This window comes from Rhinichthys klamathensis, unplaced genomic scaffold, assembly GCF_029890125.1.
Source record: "Rhinichthys klamathensis goyatoka isolate OS25496 unplaced genomic scaffold, OSU_Roscu_1.1 h1tg000170l_1, whole genome shotgun sequence".
Taxonomy (NCBI): domain Eukaryota; kingdom Metazoa; phylum Chordata; class Actinopteri; order Cypriniformes; family Leuciscidae; genus Rhinichthys; species Rhinichthys klamathensis.
In genome coordinates this window covers 2,420,673-2,441,881 of record NW_026606701.1, presented here as the reverse complement: position 1 = coordinate 2,441,881, position 21,209 = coordinate 2,420,673, and the positions used below count along the sequence as shown (strand labels likewise).

General features: G+C 40.7%; 1 protein-coding gene across 1 annotated transcript in view; it reads right to left on the bottom strand.

Annotated features, from left to right (window-relative positions):
* syne1a (spectrin repeat containing, nuclear envelope 1a) overlaps positions 1–21,209 on the bottom strand; it is a 128,363-nt gene that overhangs the window by 95,109 nt on the left and 12,045 nt on the right. The window contains exons 7-27 of the mRNA XM_056259933.1: positions 20,953–21,131; positions 20,606–20,802; positions 17,423–17,532; positions 17,132–17,170; positions 15,929–16,036; positions 12,975–13,112; positions 12,633–12,797; positions 12,352–12,464; positions 12,032–12,200; positions 11,725–11,821; positions 9,810–10,006; positions 9,556–9,720; positions 4,742–4,891; positions 4,454–4,597; positions 4,034–4,183; positions 3,662–3,820; positions 1,814–1,978; positions 1,587–1,721; positions 1,087–1,245; positions 789–997; positions 71–143 (exon numbers count right to left, since the gene is read on the bottom strand). Coding sequence (XP_056115908.1) covers positions 71–143; positions 789–997; positions 1,087–1,245; positions 1,587–1,721; positions 1,814–1,978; positions 3,662–3,820; positions 4,034–4,183; positions 4,454–4,597; positions 4,742–4,891; positions 9,556–9,720; positions 9,810–10,006; positions 11,725–11,821; positions 12,032–12,200; positions 12,352–12,464; positions 12,633–12,797; positions 12,975–13,112; positions 15,929–16,036; positions 17,132–17,170; positions 17,423–17,532; positions 20,606–20,802; positions 20,953–21,131 — 3,021 coding nt within the window. The remainder of the gene's footprint in view (positions 1–70; positions 144–788; positions 998–1,086; positions 1,246–1,586; positions 1,722–1,813; positions 1,979–3,661; positions 3,821–4,033; positions 4,184–4,453; positions 4,598–4,741; positions 4,892–9,555; positions 9,721–9,809; positions 10,007–11,724; positions 11,822–12,031; positions 12,201–12,351; positions 12,465–12,632; positions 12,798–12,974; positions 13,113–15,928; positions 16,037–17,131; positions 17,171–17,422; positions 17,533–20,605; positions 20,803–20,952; positions 21,132–21,209) is intronic.

The window sequence follows — 21,209 nt, the reverse complement described above, 5'->3', positions numbered from 1 at the left end:
TGGTCTGAACACACATACAGTATCCAGTTTGCAGATGAGCATAAGTCACATCGATTTGGGGTGAGCTCACCTGGAGAGAAGAGATTTCAGCACCACTTTGCATTTCCTGCTGGGAGAGAAGCCATCCAGACAGCTCACTGAACCTGGAGCACAGCACAAAAAAACAAAAACATAGAAAAAGAAATTCTTACACAACCTGCACATATGTTGTCTCTTGTCGAAAAGAAAAGTGCTGAACTGTATTGAATGTGTACTTACAAGCATATTTTAAAAAACTGTACTTGCAGATATTATATTTATTAAATAAAAGGCCATTTAAAATGTAATTAAAGAGAGTACCATTTTATCACTTTCTTAACACACGTTTAATGTCAAATTAAACGTTTTACTTTGAAGTACATTTTAAATCATTGTTTATATATCATATAATACATTATCATTTACATTTTCATTTATTTGCATTCAAAGTGTTTCAAACCATTACAATCAGTGTGCATTTAAGCATATAAAAATTATGCTAAAGTGTACTTCTTTTTCACACAGGATGTTTTAGATGTTGATGTGCTGGGTCTCTACCAGGCTTCTTAACTACCGGTAGCTTAGCTTAACTCATTTTTCTTATTCAACTAGCCTTATCAGAAAGACTTGGCCGTTAAACTAGCCTCACCAGTTTTCAGAGTTCCCATACATTTTACACCATTCTAAGGAAAAATCTGTTGAAAATCATAGCATTGACAGAATTTGTCCAGTAATGTGTCTCATTTTGTCACTCAGTATTTGCATCTCACCTGGCATGCCACTCTCTCCATTTATCCATGTGCAGTTGTAGTTTCAAGTGCGTTCGCTCTATTAAACCCATGACCTCTGAAAGATGATCTCTGGTTTGCTCCAGTGTTTGATAGCCTTGGTCATTTTCTGGAAGATCCTGACAGAGATGCTCCATTGTCTTTAGTCGCTTCTCACATGCAGAAAGTGTGTTTTTATGTCTGAAAAAGGCCTATAAAGATACATAAATACCGTAGATTGAATAGATAATTCTCAGGTTATGAGAATTCCATGATCTTTTTTTTATCGGCTCTATCTCACCCTGTGTTCTTTGATCGTTCTTTCACTGCCGGCTGTGAGCAGGGCTTTGTCCTCCCTTTTCAGCTCTATCCTACACTCCTGTAATGTGGTCATCACCAAACGCCTCTCTGTTTCCACCCGGAGTCTGAGCAGATGGAATGGAGCCTCGGCTTGAATGTCCTGGGAGGAAGAAAATGCATCGAGATGAATCCTTTACACTGTAAAAAAAATATTTTCATGATTTGTAGTCACAACTTTTCATCTTTTGTCAATTCAACTTAGATAATTAATGTCGTTTAGATAACACAATATTTTGAGTTTCTATTTATTAAACCAATCTTAAAATTTGAGTTAATTGTATTAACTTAAAAATTGTATTTCAATGAACTCAAAATTAAGGCAACCAGGTGACTTACTTTTTTAAGTTAAACCAACAATGCTTTTTTGTTTGTTTTTACAGTGTAGCTTCCTGTTCCTGTTAAGTTGTCTAAATTTTCACCATTTTTGATCTTCCAACTGACCTTCCATTGCTTGTGCAGTCTTCTGACCGTCTCTCGCAGACTCCGTTGGTCTTCCTCGGAGATGATATCAGTGAGGTCATCACAAGCCTTTAAATAAGCACTTAAAATGTGCTGGTCTAGTCGCCCAAAGAACTCCTGAGCAAATAATTACACACTTAATTAGAAGAACAGGACAAGATAAATATGCTTGAAGCAAGGGTTCGCCGATTAAGACATCAATGACGTACATTGTGTTTGCGGAACAGCTCATCTGGGTCTCCCCTTTCCTTTAAACAGGCTTGGCCCACACGCAGCGCCTTCTCCAGGTCACCACGAGACTCCTCAAACCTCCGCATGAGGTTGCCGTTAGTCTCTGCCACCTGCCTCCACTCCAAAGCCTCCTGCATCAAAGCCTGATCAGAGCAGAACACTGTCAGAACAGCTCTGCAGTTGATGGACAAATTCAAACTATATCTCTTTATCGAATAGTTATTTTTTCTTCTGTGGAACACAAGCAAGAGTTAGAGAAGAGATGCAGCAGAGGTGAATATTTTTATTGAAGACTGACTTCAATTTTGTATTGCCCCAGAAGACTTTTTGGAAAAATTTTATGGTGCTTTTATTTTGTAAAAGTCAGTGTTCATTGTGTTGTAAGGGGAACATTTTAAAGAATTCTTATTTTAAATAAATGATTTTTCCCCCCCTGTGTGTTCAGTAAATAATGACTAATAACAATTTATGAAGTTATTCCTTGCCAATCATATTGAGAAATACAAAAAACACTTTTTTTAAAACACAAAACACCTTTTAAAGGTGCTATATGTAACTTTTCTTCTAAAATTAATCCTTTTTTTATTTCCTGTGTGTGAAGGGGTTGTAATCACACATTACAATGATCCACTTGTCGGGTTTTGCTATTACCTCTGAAGGCCAATATTCCTATTTCTATGTGAAGTCTCCGGGTCGGATTCTCTCCTTTTTATATACAGTCTATGCGACGGCACTGCAGCTGACGACATGGAGTCTGATAACACCAAAAAACGACCTGCCTCCAGCTCAACACAGACTCCAACACAAACTCCACATAAATATAAAAAACACAAATGTATCTGCTGAAGCTCGTCAGGCCAAACGTGAATCGGATCGACTTAGGACGAAAACACGGATCAACATTGGCAGAGCGTTTGAATTATGGAGAGACCTCCGCTATTTTTATTGAGGTAAATTACAAGTTTTCAGATATGCTGAAATAAATAATGGTAAACTGTAATGATATAGCAACATACATGAAATGGAATACAAAAGACTGTTCCAGGATAACAAAAAGTAGGTGCTTTAGGATGTAACTTTTATGTACTAGATCTACTGTCTAACGTCACTCATCCCACTACTGTCACATTGTTTATAATACACATTTCCAGACACGTTCAGTGCAGTAATGTTACTTCCTACGATCTTACTGTTACACTGAAATTGTTCAGTCTAGTTCACTAACCGTTTTCGTTATCATATTATACATTCATCTATGTTGACATTGCTGCCTGATTGCGAAAGATACACGAATAGTTCGTGAAATGCCTTATGCTAGATAACACCACATGCCGGCTAAATGCAGTCAATGTAACGTTATCATGGTACGAGCATGGAGCATTAGTTCAACGTCAAGCTGATAAAAGTAGCCTATTATTGTAACGTTGCAGTGGGAGTTTACATGAGTTTCCAGCATGTTGTGTGATGCTTTCTCCGGTGTGTTGAAAGTCTCAGTGTGGCCGGTACCATGAGTGCTCGCTCTTGTGTTCGAGCACGCGCGAGAGCGCACTTGTAAAAATTGGTTGCAATCTGAAACATCACCGATAGAGGCCGCTAAAAAATACATATAGCACATATAGAAATCTGAATGGCAAATCCATTCAGATTTCAGCATCTCAGTGTCCAGAGGGCAGAATGATAGCAGCTCACTTTTATTTGATCAAAAATTTGATTTGGTGCTCAAGCTTCTTTTAACTTTTCTTGTCACTTTTAAACAACTTTCTAACCCCACTGTTTTGATTGGTAATGTATGAAAGTTTTATTGCAGAGCTGTAATGTAGTCTGACCTGTGTGGTGGTCTGAATCTCCGTCACTCTGTTCTGTAGAAGAGACATGTCAAAATTCTGTAGGGATTTTGCACAGCACAGCGCCCTCTGTAGAGACAGGTAACTGCGCTCCATAGCACAAACACAGCGCTCACAGGTCTGCTGCTGTGTTTGTAGCTCCTGCAATTTTTTTTATAAAACATTAATTATAACTCTCCGTCAATTATATAAAGAACAATTATAGTTGACAGATACAGGCAGGTTTATTTTTCTTATTGAATTCTTGTGGGATTACAAAAGACAGCCACTTATTATTTGTCACATCATTACTGTTTCTCCACACTGTATTCTTCATGGTCTGATAATCTTTTCCTCCCAGTGGTCTGTACTGACCTGACACATTTCCTGGTTGTGTTGCTGGGTGATGATGTGTCCAGCGTGCTCCGCTGTCTGGTAGAAAGCTGAGATTTGTTTCTCTAGCTCTTCTAACAGAGGAAATAGAGCCTGGCACTCCCTCAAAATTAAAGGACACTTTTCTTTCAGCTGTAAGGATACAAACAAATAATTACATAATTTATTCCCTGACATATGTCATATGAAAACTATATGATATAACTTATATCATTCCAAACATATTTTTGTTTTTTTTTGTTTTGCGGTAAGTGAATGGTGACCAGAGGCTGTCAGGATTCAAAACTAGTAGCATAAAGTGGGTAGCATAAAATGGTCCAAATGACTTCCATTCAAAGTCATTTTTCAGATAAAAATGATATAATTAATAATATAATACAAGTTAGCAAACATTGCACAAACCTGGTGGAGCTGTGCTTCGGTTGTTGTTATAGTAGAAAGTGCTTTAGCTCCACCAGCACGAACAGAGTCTTTGGCCAGAAGCTGTGCAGAGTGAGCAGCCACTTTATGTTGTGCTTCCACAGCAGGTAGCCTGTGCTTGATGTCCTGCAATATGTGTGTAAATTAAATCAGAAGGCTTAGGTGAAACTCAGATGGACAAAATTGGCATTTATCATTTCTGAGTGGCCAATCTCACATACAGAGAAAAAGATTAAACAATATATACAGCGAATGTTGAAACCTTTTTACCTCAACATCCTGCATAAAGGCTTTGACATCCAACAATGACACTTGAAGCGGTGAGGTAAGTTTGGTAATGGAAGTATCCAGAAACTCTTGTATGTCTGTGCTGACATCCTGGTGTGTCCTTACAGTATGAGTCTCAGGAAGACGAGAGTACTGTGAAAAGAGAAAAACAGACTGTATAATTTTTATAAATAAAGAAATGGTTTGCTTAAAGGGTTAGTTCACCCAAAAATGTACAATTATCTCATAATTTACTCACCCTCAAGCCATCCTACAGTAGGTGTATATGACGTTCTTCTTTCAGCCAAACACAATCGGAGTTATATTAAAAATATCCTGGCTTTTCCAAGCTTTATAATGGGAGTGAATAGTAACTGATATTTTGAAGCCAAAAAACGTCTAGATTACGACTGTAACCTCTGTTCCCTGAGAACAGGGAAGGAGACACTGCGTCGAAATGCATTGGGGAAACGCCTCAGGCTTGACAGGTGTCTGAAACTGCTATCGAATCATGGCAATCCTATTGGCGGGCGACAGCCCATGATGTCATCATCGTGCGACCCGGAAGTATAAAAGGGGTGCCTTGCAAACATGACAATCACCCTATCGTCTGAAGGGACTGTTTGGTAGGCAGGCCCCAAGGCATGGCAAGGAGACGCAGTGTCTTGTTCCCTGAGAGGTTACAGTCGTAACCTAGACGTTCCCTTTCGAAAGGGAACTCGCACTGCGTCGAAACGCATTTGGAAACGATATACCAACGCCACCATGCTAAGGGGAGTGCATGCCAAGTGGCATTGACAACCGTCAGAACCAGCAAATTCAAATGAAATGCTAGAACCACCCACCCTCAGGTCACACTGGGCTGTCACTGACAGCATTCCCTACGGTCATAGCCCAAGCTATAATCCTCACAGGAAAACCACCATAAACATAGTTTACCGAAAGGCCTACCTGGGCCTGCTCAAGGGCTTGGAACCACAGCTTCAAATTAAAAGGGGTCCCTTCTAGGGAATGTGGCTAGGTAACCCGAAGGAGTCCCAGCCAATCACTATTCAGGGGAACATACTCACCCGAAATGCCACCAGGCAGGCCTGATCTGGCGTCACTAACATTGGATACTTCAGCCTGGCCAACTTCCTGTCTGTCCAACGACAGAGCCTCTGGACACTTGCCTTTAGATAAAGCATCCAACCCGAGGGACTGCAAAGCTGACAGTTAACCACTTGGCCCAGATCTCAGAGACGGGGTATCCCGGAGAGCATGACTCAGCATAGCGCTTACAACCCTTGCCAGCGAGGGGAGTTTCTCTGCTCGATCCATGGATCTACCCAGCGTTTGTGTTTCAAAAGACTGAGGAGGCCTGAGAAGGTCTAAGGGCTGATCTAACTGGGACTAACTGGGAGGCCTCACGAGAGGCCTACGACCGTCTGACCAGACTCAGGAGTCCGCGTACTCAGTGACCCTCAGTGAGGGGAGCACATGGTCCGCTTGGAAGGCAAAGCAGGCTGTAGGCAGGATAAAAAGAGGTTCCTGCAGGGAACCAGTAGCAGAGAATGAATACTTTAGTCAAACCAGGGCACAAGCTCGCCTTCAGAAGCTGCCTGCTAAGGCCAGCTGAACTGGTAGCAAGCGGCCACTAGCTGCCCAAACGCAGCATCGCTGGGAAACCACTCACAGGGAGGCCTGGTGAGGCCTACTACCTGATATCTAGTCAGGCTAGCTGTCCAGTTGCTTGTCCTTGGGACTTCGCCCTCATGGAGGCCTGGTGAGGCCTACTACCTGATAACCACCATACGTGGGAACTCACCTTCAGGAAGGCCTGGTGAGGCCTACTAACTGATAACCACCCTATGTGGAAACTCGCCTTCAGGGAGGCCTGAAGGGGCCTACTATCTGATAGCAAGCTAAACAACTGGTTGCTATGAACCCTGAATCCAGATGTCAGTCCCAGGGCGGCCTGCAAAGGCCAGCCAGTCGTTTGGGGCTCAGACTCCTGAAAGTCTTCTTATGTAAGAAACCGACTCCATGAACCAGAGAGGTTGGGGACTGAGCTACATGGTGGCCTGATAAGACCAATCGCCTGACAGTGGTTAAACCTAATTGGCTGATCGTAATCGGGGCTCGCCTCCAGAGAGGCCCACTGAGGCCAATTGTCTTATTGGCCAGTGAAATAACAGTCGAGCACTCCATGATGGGGCTCAGGGTCAGGAAGGCCTGCTAAGGTCAGAGACTGATATCAACACTGCTGTTTGTATACCCGTCACTCGAGACTCACTTAGAGGATTAAAGAGGCCTTCTAGACCTGAAGCAAGTCAGTGCTGTTAGCCATCTTCACACAGCTGGAGACTCGCCTATCAGGGAGGCCTGGCCGGGCCTACTAGCTGATAGCAAGTCTATTCTGCTACAAACGTACACTGTTGGGAACCCTACTACACCAACATAGCTATTGGGCCCACCCACAGGAGGCCTAATAAGGCTAGCTACCTGGTCGCAGCTATAATGTATGTCCCACAATGTTGGGACTCACCTCCGAGGAGGCCTGTTAAGGCCTACTACCCATCAGTGAGTCTACTGCCCGAACTACTAAGGCCAACCACCAGAGGTAAGCTGGCCTCAAGAGCCCTCTTGGGGGCTGCCTGGTCAAGGAGGCCTGCTGAGGCCTATCACCTAACCCCGCAGCCTTCGTTGGCAGATAAGCTGTTTATACAGCGCCTACAGTATCCTGATACCTAATCACATTGCCAAAGGCAGTGTACTCAGCAACAAAGCAACACCCTTTAAGCAAGGGGAGTACAACATACACCACAGAGTCAGGGGCCTACCATCTGTACGCATGGGCGTCAGCTCATGGCAGTGCTCTGGGTTCACGGGAGCGTACTTCGAAACCCAAAAAGTAAGTGAAGGTTAGAACTTCCCGCTCGACCTGAGCCATAGTGGTGCGAGGTAGAATAATACAGAACTGAGAGTGGGATACTCACTACCTACCCTGTATCAACAGGGGAGTACCACCACCTAACCCTGAGATTCAACAGGGTTCGGGCCTACCAGTGGCTCGAGGGGTAACAGAACCTTATTTGCGCCCAGCCTAGGGAAGTGGGGGGCTTGATTGCAAGCCACCCAACTACAACCCATCGCTCGAGCAGGTAGCCAGTGAGCTGAGTGGAGCCTATTCTGGCGGCCTTGGCCCATATACTAGTTCTGCACGGCGGGGTCGGGCAAACAACAAACCAGTCTCTTCGTGAGGCGAAAGACGGCCTAACTCTGCTCAAAAAAGACCTATTGAACCGGAGAGGCCTTATTAAAGGCCTAACCCTAGGTCCTTACTACTCATGCCTCTGCACCAACCTGCATTACTTTTCTCACCCCCGAATGCAGAGAAGGCCTTGGCCGAATGACTCCCACCATGGGAGAAGGCTGTCATATAGGGATGCTAAAAAAGTCTACATTCACATAGTGAAGGGCCAGAGGCAGAAATGCTTTAGCAGAATGCCTCCAGTATCCCTAGTATAGCCTAGGCCAGCTACTACGGCAGCCCTGGTGAGGGTCCGCCTGTAAGCATAGATCTGCCTGAGGGCTCGGAGGACCCACAGCCTCAAGACAGAGATGTCTCATATGAGGGCTGCAAAAACTCTCAGCCTGTATGAAAATCCAAACAGAGCTCAGGGGAGCGATGTACTCGGGACCAAACAATGTCAGACGGCCCTGTGGGCTGGACATAAGATCTATCTGAAACTCCAGCGTCAGTCAACACTCCAAAACCAAAATGTTTTTTTACCGTAATCCTCTAGCGTTTACAGACAGAACAGTCCCTGAAGACGAAAAGATGATTGTCATGTTTGCAAGGCGCCCCTTTTATACTTCCGGGTCGCACGATGATGACATCATGGGCTGTCGCCGGCCAATACGATTGCCGTGATTCGATAGCAGTTTCAGACACCTGTCACGCCTAAGGCGTTTCCCCAATATGTTTCGACGCAGTGCGAGTTTCCTTTTGAAAGGGAACTGCAATCACTAGCTTCCGGTAAGTTGATGTAAGTTGATCGAGTTGATGTAGGATGATGGAGTAGCGAAAGCTTAGATGAGAGTAGACGCCTCTCGCGGTTCAAACAAATAGGGTTGAGTTAAACAAACTCAAGCTCCTCTGACATTTCTCTTAAAAAAAATCTTGTTTTAGACTTCTAATTCATGAACAGTGTTTTTTGTTTTGCTCTATCCTCTGTGCTTCCGCGTTCGTCAATACGTCATGCATCGGGCCAGAGTTCACTCTTTGTTGGGAACTTGTCTCGCTTATTAAAGCCAGTGATTATAGTTTATTAAGTTATAAATATGAATATTTTTCTTACAAAAACATATCGCTTTGCTTCAGAAGGCCTTTATTAACCCCCTGAAGCCGTATGGATTTTTTTATGATGGATGGATGTGCTTTTTTGGCTTTAAAATCTCAGTTACTATTTACCCCCATTATAAAGCTTGGAAGAGCCAGGATATTTTTTTATATAACTTTGATTGTGTTTGGCTGAAAGAAGAAAGTCATATACACCTAGGATAGCTTGAAGGTGAGTAAATATGGGATAATTTTCATTTTCAGGTGAACTAACCCTTTAAAAATGAACCTCATATGACTTTCTTTCTTCCACGAAACACAAAACTACATATTTCTAAAAGTTCTGACATTATGCTAAACGTCTTTGGTGTTCCATTAGAGAAACAAAAGTATAAAGACTTTGTGAAAGAATTAATATTTTTGGGTGAACTACCCCTTTAAACTGACCAGCTTCTTTTCTTTAAGATGTGAGCGAGTGAGAAAGTTTGTTTACCTGTTTGACCTTCAGAAACAGCTCCCTCCATCTTCCATTGAGAAGCAGAAGCTGATGTTTTACATCACGTGTCACTGTTTCATCACAGGTCTCGATCAGAAAGTTGCCTGCATCGTTCATAGCAGCGTGCTGGTCCATCCACTGCGGAAGGTTACGAAAAAACTCCTGGAAAAACAACGGAGAGTAAGAATGTATCATAAACAAGCCTACTAGTTATTTTTAGAGACATGGCTACATGTACGTGGTTGTCTTACCCGTTTGGTGTTCTCAGGTTGTCTGAGAGCCCCCTGAGCATCCTCTAGCCAGGCCTGCAATAAGGCCACGCAGCTGTTGTACCTCAACCAGTTACACTGCACCTCCTCCAACATGGACCTTACGCTTCGCACCTCCACCGACAGACTCCTCCACTGATCAGACACCTCTCGCAGCAAGAGCTTTACCCCTCCCTCAGCTGAAATGTCAAAACATGAACATACAAAAGCAGAGCAGATTCATGAATGTACTAATAAATACATACTGATAAATCTAGACTAGAATCTAAAACTAACACTGATACTAGTATTAGTACACTAATACTATTACTAGTACTTACTAATAAATAAATACTAATACATCCTTGATGTCAACCACAATCATTATCCTTACCTTTTAAAAGTTGCTAAACCTGTTTATTTTTGCTATCTTAATTATTATTGCCATTTTATATCGTAACCATAACATTTTATAGTTAGTTCATATGATTTGTGCATTTAGCATTGTTTTCCCCCTTCTATACAGTTTTGTAGTATTATTAGTATTCTATTATAGTATTTATTAATATTTTGAATCAGCTTTAATTTTTTTTATTTCATTTTTAAGCTAAACAGAATTATGTAATATAGCTTCCAAAATTATTTGAAGCTAAACAGAATTATGAAAACAAAACAAAAATTATAAAAAATAGTGATTTTTATTATTTTGTTTTGTTTTCATAATTCTGTTTAGTTTCAAATTACTTTTCTTTCAGTTTTAGTAATTTTAGCAAATGTGTTTACAAGTACTAAAATGACTAAACTGAAGTTTACAACCTAAGCTTGCTTTATTTCAGTTAGGTGCCAAGGCAACATTTCTAATTTTCATAAAATGTTTCATTTAATATTTAAATTTTATTTTATTTCAGCTTCATTAATGAAATCTATAATATAATATAATATAATATAATATAATATGATATAATATAATATAATATAATATAATATAATATAATATAATATAATATAATATAATAATAATATAATATAATATAATATAATATAATATAATATAATATAATATAATATTCTGTCTACAACACTTTAAGAACATACCAATGACCCATTTTTGAGTTACAGCCAACCAGTTGAGTAGCGCTGCAATAAATCATCGTGATAAGATGTGATTGGCTTCTGGAAGACCTATTTTGTGATCTTCCAATCACACTTCAGATATATATCACAAAGACCACCCCTATGTTGAGGTTGCCTTAGGCACGGACAAAGCAACATGTTGGGAGTCTATCGCCCAGAGAAACCCAATTAGAATGCAGTATCTGCACTAATGGACTGGAATTCCCTTTTGAGTTCTGTGCCTGGGAAAACCTCATTTACCAGTAGCCCGAGGAGAGAGGAATGAGCGTAGAAAGAGAAAGAAAAAGCAAACGGAAAAGAGCAAGAATGAAACACAGAGAGGGAGAACGAGAGAGAGACAGAGGCAGCAGGAAGATGCTACAGGCACAGACTGATTGACTACTGAGTCCACAAGGATTAAACTCACTGAGGGTGAAACAAGGTGAGCTGCTATCATTCTGCCCTCTGGACACTGAGATTTAAAAAAAAAATCTGCCTTTATCTGCCCAGCCATGATATGATTTGTACATTACAAATATATTTGTTGGTTCACTCAACACCAAACGAAATTTACTCAGCACAGGATCAAAATCTTTAAGGGTGGCCCCCCTCTTACCCATATCCTCTATATTCAAAAATAATAATACATTTTTCTATATTTGATGATTCTCATATAAAGTGATGAGAAAAAGAAATAATTGCACAGTGAAACACCTGCTTGAAAGTTGTACTGCTGTTACCAAACTATCATTTAGCAGTCACATAGGCATATAAAACACAAAATGATTCGGAACTTGAAGCATACCTGAGCTGTCAGCTTTAATGTAGAGCTCAGCAGCTTGTATCAGAGCCTGGTGGCTAGTTTCATACTTCTCAAAGAACTGCTGTCCCTCCACAAATGACTAGAGATGCAGAGAATAAACAAAAGTAAAGATCAGATCATTTAATTGTGCAATCAGAGTAATTAGTATCTTTAACAGATCTTAGGCTATACTGCATTTGATGGAACGGCCTCAAATATTACCATGTATGAAAACTTATTTGTATGGTTAGGCAATGAAGGAGCTGAAAAAATGCTAAATGAAAAGAATCCATCTAGTTTGTAAACTTACACCATAGCTTTGCAGCAGAAGCTCCATTGACTCCAGTCGGCCGTATTTAATGATCCAGGATTTCAGCTTGGACTCAGCTAGTGTCAAAAATGCCAGCATACCATATTTCGTTTCCCAGAATTCCAGTTTGCTCAAGTGAATGTGTGAGGAGGTAGATATGTAGTTTAATCTGAAAGCAGTTTAATATTTTAGGTTAATATTATATTATAATACAATTTATTATAAAAAGTTGTATTTATAGCCATTGCAAATTTAATTTTAATTGCAATTATAAATTGATCTCTATATTAATCTTCGGGGTTATCTGTCATGGTTTTTACCTCTCTGCCATGTCTTGCAGTTGTTCCATGGGAATCGGGACATTATTAACACATCTGTCTCTGTGGATTAACTGCAAGGTCTGCTTGTGTCTTTCAAGAAGCCTTAAGATCTCCTGCACAACCAAATACAGAAAAATGTAAGATCCAGTACTCATGTTAATAATGGATAAAGTGAAGGTTCTGCTAGTCTTGTTACTCATTAATAGATTCCCCTTCATCCATTCTCCAATACCTCATACACATTCATACAGACAAACACAGACTTTCTTATTCTGTTTTACCTGGTCGTGTAGTCGCTTTTTGTGAATGGATTTTGCGGTCTCATCATGGGCTTGCTGAGGGACCAACTCCTCTCGTAGGATCTTCTCTGCTTGATGTAAATACATACCAACTTCACCCAGAGGATGCGGCAAACCACTATCCAGCTGTAGATGCCAATCCAAAAGCTGCAGGCAGGAAAAATAACTGTATATTATATATGTCTTTTACTTTTAATAAGTAAAACAAAATCAGCTAAATCTACCGTGAATGTCCTCAAATGGACTAGAGTTTGGATTAGGGTTAGTCTATGTATTCTAATCGGTTTTCTATAAAAAATAATTAATATGTATGGTGTATCTGACCCTTGCAGACAGCCTCTCCCAGGCCTGTTTGAGCAGAGCCTGATCTGCAGTCAGCTTGCCGTCCTTCTGAGTGGACTGAAAACATGTCTCCACTTTTCTTCTCTGCACCTCAAACTGTACACGAGAGCGCTTGAACGTCTGAGTGAAAGAAAGAGCGAGTGAATGAATGAATGAGAGAACTACAGGTAATTAAATTATTAAAATTCTGAATATTCAAATAATGCCCAATGTAATGCTAATAGGAGAGAGACAGCAAGATAGCACAACCTATCAAAAAAATGACAAAGCAAGAGAAAGGGAGAAACAGACGCATGCCAAAAGCTGAAAAAGAATTTAAACAGCCAAATTGCACATGCATGTATTCATGCAATAATGGGCTCCAATTTTCCACTTTCTCTCTACCCATGCGGTCCCTGCTAGAGCTCTGACTCTTCTGAATATGGAACATATCCGTGGGCGCTACAGACGTCGCTTCACTGGTGTGTAGTGCCCATGATTATGAAAGCAATGAGAGCTCTCAGCTGTAATGTATATTAGCGTTGTCTGTATGCGTATGTGGGTGTGTGTTTCAATGTTTTGAGCAACCAATGTTTTGTCTGGGATCTACTATATTTTTCACTTTTTTTATTTTTCTGACACAGAATAATGATAGTATACACACAGTGGTGTCCGAAAGTCTGAGACTACACTGAAAATCTGAAATCCCATGCATGCCTGACAGCATACACTACCATTCAAAAGTTCATTTTTTAAACAAGTCTCTTAATAGTCTCTCACCAAAGCTGCATTATTTGATCAAAAACACAGCAATTATATTGTGAAATATTATTACACTTAAAAAAATAATAATAATTCTGTGATGGTAAAGCTGAATTTTCAGCAGCCATTACTCCAGTCATCAGTGTCACATGATCCTTCAGAAATAATTATAATATGCTGATTTGCTGCTCAAGAAACATTTCACATTTTTATCATTGCTGAAAACAGCTGCACTGATTAAAGGGATACTTCACCTCTGGAAAGATGAATGTGTATTTAAAATGGGTCATTTATGTAGAAGAAATGTGAAATTATTTTTGAATTTGGAGCTCTCTAGACTGAGAAAAGCCAGAAAATGTATTTTTGGCTTATGTGGATGAAAGACAACAACTCCCAGAATGCACTTGCTTTGCTGCCCAAGGAGGCCACGCCTACCGGTAACAGAGCGCAGTAGTTAAACAACAAGTCTAGGCTACTAGTGAGTCTCCGTGATGAGTCTGCCCGGGATTTAGAGATCGCCCAAAATGTCCGGGATTCGGCTTTTGCGTTCTACAGTCGCCATTCATTATGTTTACTGTGGCGAGCAGGACGAGGCTAGGGCCGCGGGAGAACGGCGCGAGGCTGGTGGCGTGATTACCGATGAGCGACCCATGTGAGACGCATCGGTCTCGTATCTCTCACGGAGGAGCGGGAATTTTCTTAGCAATGTTAAAACGCACATCAACCTTCGACTTGTTTAGCGTTCATCTAAACACTACATTCAGATTCACCAATCGGAATGAATTCAGTTAGACTGAAACAAAGGGTGTGCATGTAAACAATGAATGGCGACTGCAGAAAACAAAAGCTGAATCCCGGACATTTTGTACGATCTCGACGGCCGGACATGTCCGGGAAAAAGAGGATGAATGGTAACCCCTACTACTCAGCTTTCTCCTACTAAGTTACTCAGCTTTCTCCACAGAACAAAAGCCTGCTAGCTTAGCTTCCAAAAAAAGATGGCTGACACTATGTGTACATTCTGTGAGTGAGATCCCACCCTCTATGGGCGGATTGAGAACATGCGGGACAGCCCCTAGCCCCCTACTACTGGCTGTAGTCTTTTTCGCGTCATCGGAGGATTTTTTCCAGACAAAAAATACATAAATCTCTCGTCTCAGGGGGATATGAGGGTGGAAAGCACGGTAATTTGAAAATACTACAGGTTTTCTACTAATACAAAGCTTAATGCTAAATCCTGAAGTATCCCTTTAATATTTTTGTGGAAACCACGATTTTTTTTTTTTAAGGATTCAATAGAAAATTCAAAAGAACAACATTTATTGGAAATATATATTTTTTTCTATAGGTCTTTTCTGTCACTTTTGATCAATTTAATGCATCCTTACTGAAAGTATTCATGTTTTCCAAAAGAAAAAGTCTTACTAACTCCAAATATTTAAATGGTTGTATAAAGCATCAAAATTTGCATAAAATTGTGGAGTGATTTTGTGCTGCTGTCATTAAAACAAAGGGGCTAAATGCTATATAGGCTACTAAGGCAGGACAAAAAAAGGATGCCATTGGCTCCTGAAAAGAAACAGAATCGCTTCATTACGATGGCTGTTCAAAAGCATGATTCACTGACTAAATAAATCTGTTTCATTTAATAAGAGTCATTTGTGACATTTTAGTCACGGTCTGGATCTTTGTAAGAATTTCATGTTATTTAGTTTCCAACTGCTGATTTCATTATTTATAATGAAAACAGTTCTATCAAGTTGCAAAAATACAAAACAGAAGCATTTTCACTGGTAGTTGAGACTTTGGGACCCACTGTATATCAGTATTACTTCGACCAACAGCCACACTGCTTTCTTGGACTTTGGTATCAACAGTGGGCATTTAAAAACCGAAATCACTTAAATCTAACTAAGATTCCTAGACCTGGTTTCACAGACAGGGCTTAGATTAAACCAGGATTAGGCCTTTAGATCAATTAGGACATTTAAATAGCTTTTATAAACGTGCCTTAGAAAAAAGCATTACTGGTGTGCATCTTGAGACAAAACAATAGCACTGACATATTTTAAGATATATGCAAGTTTCTTTCAGTTAAAACAGCTCTGTGAAACCCGGGGGCTAAAGTTTTATTCAGGTATCCAATTGATATCTTATGTGGTCTACATGATGACTGAGTGAGACCCTGAGCTCACCTGGTACTTCACACCAAAACTTCCTCCATCCCTCTGAGCTTGAGCACAGTCTCTCTCCAACTGATCTGCCCACGCTTTCAGCTCCCTCAGTGTCTTACGCTGCTCCCTCTGAGAGAAAAAAAGAGTGCTGAGTTAGTGAGGATTGTAGAAACAAGACAAAAAGCAAACATTTGCGAAGATTTAAGGCCCTTGGGGAGGTCTACGCTCATCATTTCCTTACCTAAAATAAATTAATGCACTTTAAACCCCCGACTCAATACAATTTTGCTGTTCAAACATGCATCACTAATGCCACATTTATAAATCTAACGCAGACTTTGTGTTCCTGCTGCTTGCAGAGTTCTTCTCCTCCATTGTGCAGATCTGCCCCAAACCTCTCCACGGGGGAGCAAGAAATCAGCTCTGCGGGGGCGATACTAATCATTTTACACACATTTACCCTCCCTATTATGAATTAGGAACAAGATCGAGAAAGTGAGAGCAGTGTTCAGCTAATTCTAATGAAATTAAGTCTATTCTTCCGGCGCTCATCTTACATTTTGGCATCTTCTACGAGGCAATGCCTTTGGGTCATCAAAATGATTATATTATGACCTTGCCAACGTCTGCTGCATGATCTCCACCCCACCTCCCAGAAACGAATACTATCACAGGCATGCGATGCCCTGGAATATTAAAACCTAAAATTGTCTTAGTTTAAATGTATAACAAAGAGGCAAAATGGTTCAAATGACAGTGACTCTGAAACACTCGCAGACCGTGGCATGAGGGAACTAAAGGTTTCTACAAAAGAACCAGGTGGTGACAGGATTAATTCACTGCTTCAACTTGATTATGAACCATTATTATTCTTTAAAGACTGCTACTAATGCTAATCATCAGGCTATCAGTATCAACGCAAAGCAAAGCAAAAAAAAGAAAAGAAAAAGCCAAAGGTAATTATTGTCATGTTAATGTCACCAAAAAGTTCCAGTTGTAATGCAAATGTAATAGTGAAGGGAGTAAAATTATATGGGACATATTAAAGCCGTACAATGCCCTGGATTATTAAACCTGATCCACACAGTATCGAACCGCTCATGATGAAAAGGAAGGCAAAATACTACTGAAAGGATCTCAAACTACATGGCACAGCAGCAGCAGGTGGAAATAGTGGCGGAGCAGTCAAAGCAGGCATAATGCGTTTCATACGAGCAAACGTACCTCTAACAATTCCTCAATGGCTCGAGGAGCAAGATAAAACTTGAGACAAAAAAGGAATGCATGTAAACAACAAGACATTAGTGGACAAAACAGAGGGTGGAGAATAAAGAGAGAGATTTAGTGTAAGAAAATGGTGAGTAGAGAGATGTGACTCCACAAATAAGACAGATTGTTGATAGCGATTATTTAAGAAATAGAGTAAAGAGCATAGGCATCTAACCATGAGACAGATAGTGAATGGAGAGCTGGTTGAAGTTTGGTTGTTGGATGAGAAATATTATAGTGTCGTACCTCTTCTTGCTGTCGGCCAATCTCTGTCTCTTGGCGGTCTGGGTGATGCTTCAGGAACTGTGCCACATATGTCATGATGGACTTCTCATCTGGCTTATCCACATCCACATCTAAATCACAATAAAGATTTACATTTACAGCCATTTTACAAGTTGCAGCAACTTCTGCAATGAAACCCTGTGTTCAGATGAAGCCCATAATAACTAACCATTCAAACGCTACCTTTCTTTGCAAAATGAAGGTTTGCCAGCTTCTTTTGTTTAATTTTTTACCCACTCATTGTGGTTCATTGCTCTGTGGCAAATTTGATTTAATTGATTTTTTTCAGTCACAGTCATTTACTTTTAGCTTTACCTCCTGTCTCCTGTTTTTGTGCATCCATGCATCATCATTTAGCATAACACACCATAAAATTACCTACTAAAATTTCAAAGATCATATGCACAATATGTTCTTTTGGGTATTGTGAAAATTATCTCCACCAGTAATTGCAACTTTTTTTTATATAATGCTAGTACACTGGTTTGTCAAGACCAAAAAACAGTGCATTTTACATTGAGACAATTCTTTGTATCAAATACATATAAATTCTAAAAACTTTGTCTGTTTCCAGATACAGTATGAATCTTTGAATATCTAATTTATGGATTTTTGGTCTGTATATACCACCATATATTTACATTTTCCATTCACTTTTCTATTTTAAAATGTAATTTATTCCTGGGATGCCAAAGCTAAATTTTGATCCTTCAAAAATCATTATAATATGCTGATTTGGTGCTTAAGAAACATATCTTATTATTATCAATGTTAAAAACAGTTGTGCTGCTTAATATTTTTGTGGAAACTGTGATTCAATCTTAACAACCTTATTCAAGGTGCAATATCTAGAAAACAGGGATATAAAGTCGACATTGTCTGACAGAGGCTTCACTGGTGGTTCTTACAAAAGATCCATGGTTGACAATGTCCCTTGACTCACCGTTTACTATTTGTTCAGTCAGCTTTACCATGTCTAATGGGCCACTAATCGTTCAAATGTCAAACTTCATTTGTCAGACTCATGGTAGGAAGCATGAGAAAGCTCAGATGGCGTCTAGGAGGTCTAAGACTTAACCCCTCCATTAAAAATTCATCAATCACATCCTCTGTGAGTGGCATGCTGCTAATTTGAATTTAAGCATTTGGCGCTTAGAGCCTTGTGCAACACAACTTGAATGTACACAGTCCAAAAAAACACATTTGTATTATATACACATACCATCTTTTTTGCAGGATTTACATCAAAAATATAGCCTGGTTAAAACCAGACCATTCTCAGTTGTAACTGAGTTATAGTCTGGCAAAGCTTCATAGACAAATCATTTCCAAAGGGGCGTCACCAACGGATGTAGCTCAAATGCCTCTGGGGCAATTAGACCTAAAACCAATCAGAGCGATGAAGGAGCTGACGTATGCAGAGCGACGTTCGTCTGTTATAGAACAACTTAGGGCGTTTTCACACCTGAAAGTCCGCACCAAGGTCCGAACCAAAGTTCACGTTTTAATACATTTTATACTTTCAGAAAGTTTTGGTTTGGTTTCACACTGCAATTATGCGAGCGCACTAAAGAACTTTACGTGACATACTTGCGTCCTGTCGTCATCATCTATGTGGGCTGCATCTTGACATTGATTGGTTTGTATGGACGTGCGTCTGACGTCAGTGTGTTGTCAATTCGGCGGGTAACTTTGACAACATGAATGAACAGACGAAACGCATATCGTTGCAACTATATTGTTATTTTTATGGCATAATTACCTGCAGCACCAACTATACACAAGGCTAGGTCAAATTCGCCAAATGAACGTCCTCGTCGTGCGAACATTTGCATTTTTGTGTGCGTTTTTTCCAGTTCACTTCTTATTATGTCATCAGACCATACTTCAATTAAAAACCTCGTCTCCTCCTCTCCCCATGTGCCACGGCTCATTTTTCCTACCACCTTCTGTTTTTTCGGCTATGCGGGAACCACCGGAACTTCCTGTAAAAGGTCTGAAAGTCCGAACCATACAGAAATGCTTTCACACTAGAAACGAACCAAAGCTTTCTTCAGTTTGATCCGGACCAAGACTACCTCTTTTCGTCGGACCAAATTTCATCTGTTTGGTCCGGACCGTGATCCGGGGAAGGTTTCACACCTGTAATTTTGATTCGGACCAAACTGAAAAGTCCGAAAGTCCGGACCAAACAAGGTAGGTGTGAAAGGGCCCTTAGTTTGAATAAACGAGCAGACACTGATTATCTACTTGCTCTACGTTTATTTAAAATTAACAGCAAGACAACTAGAAGTGAATGTGCTTTTCATTAAATAAATCACACACAGTAAACAAAACCTTAACAAAAAAAACTTTGCAATGAATTTTGCAATTTAGACGCGCAAACTGGGTGCTCGGGCAGATTCGGCTTGAAGTTGTTCATCCTCGAACGCGGCGCCGTGCGCGCTGTAACAAAAAAAGCCGTGCACACAGCCAAGCGAAATGGGGTCTTGCCGGTCTTGCGCACCGAACGCGTCATTTTTGCCGCGCTCCTTCGCGCTCGTGCGGACGCGTCGAGTATAAACAAGGCTTTACTCCGTGTCAGCGAGCTCTCTGATCGGTAAAGGGGCACAGACCTCTCCCGAATCATCTCCAGCAGTAGCAGCCTCCGAAGCACCACTAACTCCGCCTCCGTTTCCCTCGTAAGCTGATATTAGTATTTAAACATTCTATATGATAAAAATGTTTGTGAAAAAAATAATAACATGGTTTTGGCGGTTATAGAGTTCTAATGACGGTGTTCAACTAACTGTCACACCCCTAGTTCCACGGCGGCATCCATCTTTGTAAATGTACAAAATCTGCTTCACCGTCGCTGTGCTGTCGTCATCGTGTAAAGCCCGCCCCAATGTTTCTGATTGGTGCCGTGATTTCGACAGAGTAGAAATGGGCTTGAATGAGCTCTTTGCCAGACTAACTTGCAGAGCAAATCTAAATTTGCCGGAAATTGTCTGGGTTTTCCCAGGCTATCAAAAATAGACTCTGAATCAAAAATCTAGTCATGAATTGGATTGGATCCTTCTCAAGCGACCAAAAGCGGCAAACTTCTATATAAATTCTATATATTGTCTTAGATTGAAAAAAAAAGCATTTGATTGGTATCACCTTCAGGGTCAAGTATTCGTGGGATGCCCAGTTCTCTCTCAGCCAATGAGAAGGCCTCTTCAAGGTTATCCCTGTTAGGTCTCCTCCAAACATGTTCCATGTTAACCAGATGGGGTCGCAAAGCAAAGATAACAGCATGAAAAGCTACCCCTGTGCGCCAGCTGGGGCCAAAATCCTTCACATCGAGACCCAATCTCCTGTAAACACATGCGTAAGTACGTACATTATGTCGAAACCATGAAGAATGCAGTCATATGCTTTACTTAGGGAAACGGGATTACAAAAGCAGAGAACAATATATTCATTCAAGGCCTTGCACAGGCACATATCAACAATACAGTTCTTACTTTGTTGCAGTGGTCTGGACCCATTTGAGCAGGGCTCTCTTGGCCCCGCCCTGAAAAGAAAGGCGGGGCTTGCGTTTGACGGGCGAGCTACTGGTCTCAGTGCTGTTAGAGCTTTCCACTGATGAGTTACTGCTAGATTGAGGTTGTAGGGCTGGTAGATGACTGGTCAACTCCTCTATCTGCACAAGAAGATGGAGAGGAAATTTTATATATAGCTACTGAAATGATAGAAACTTTCAATTATAAATGGGGTTTGA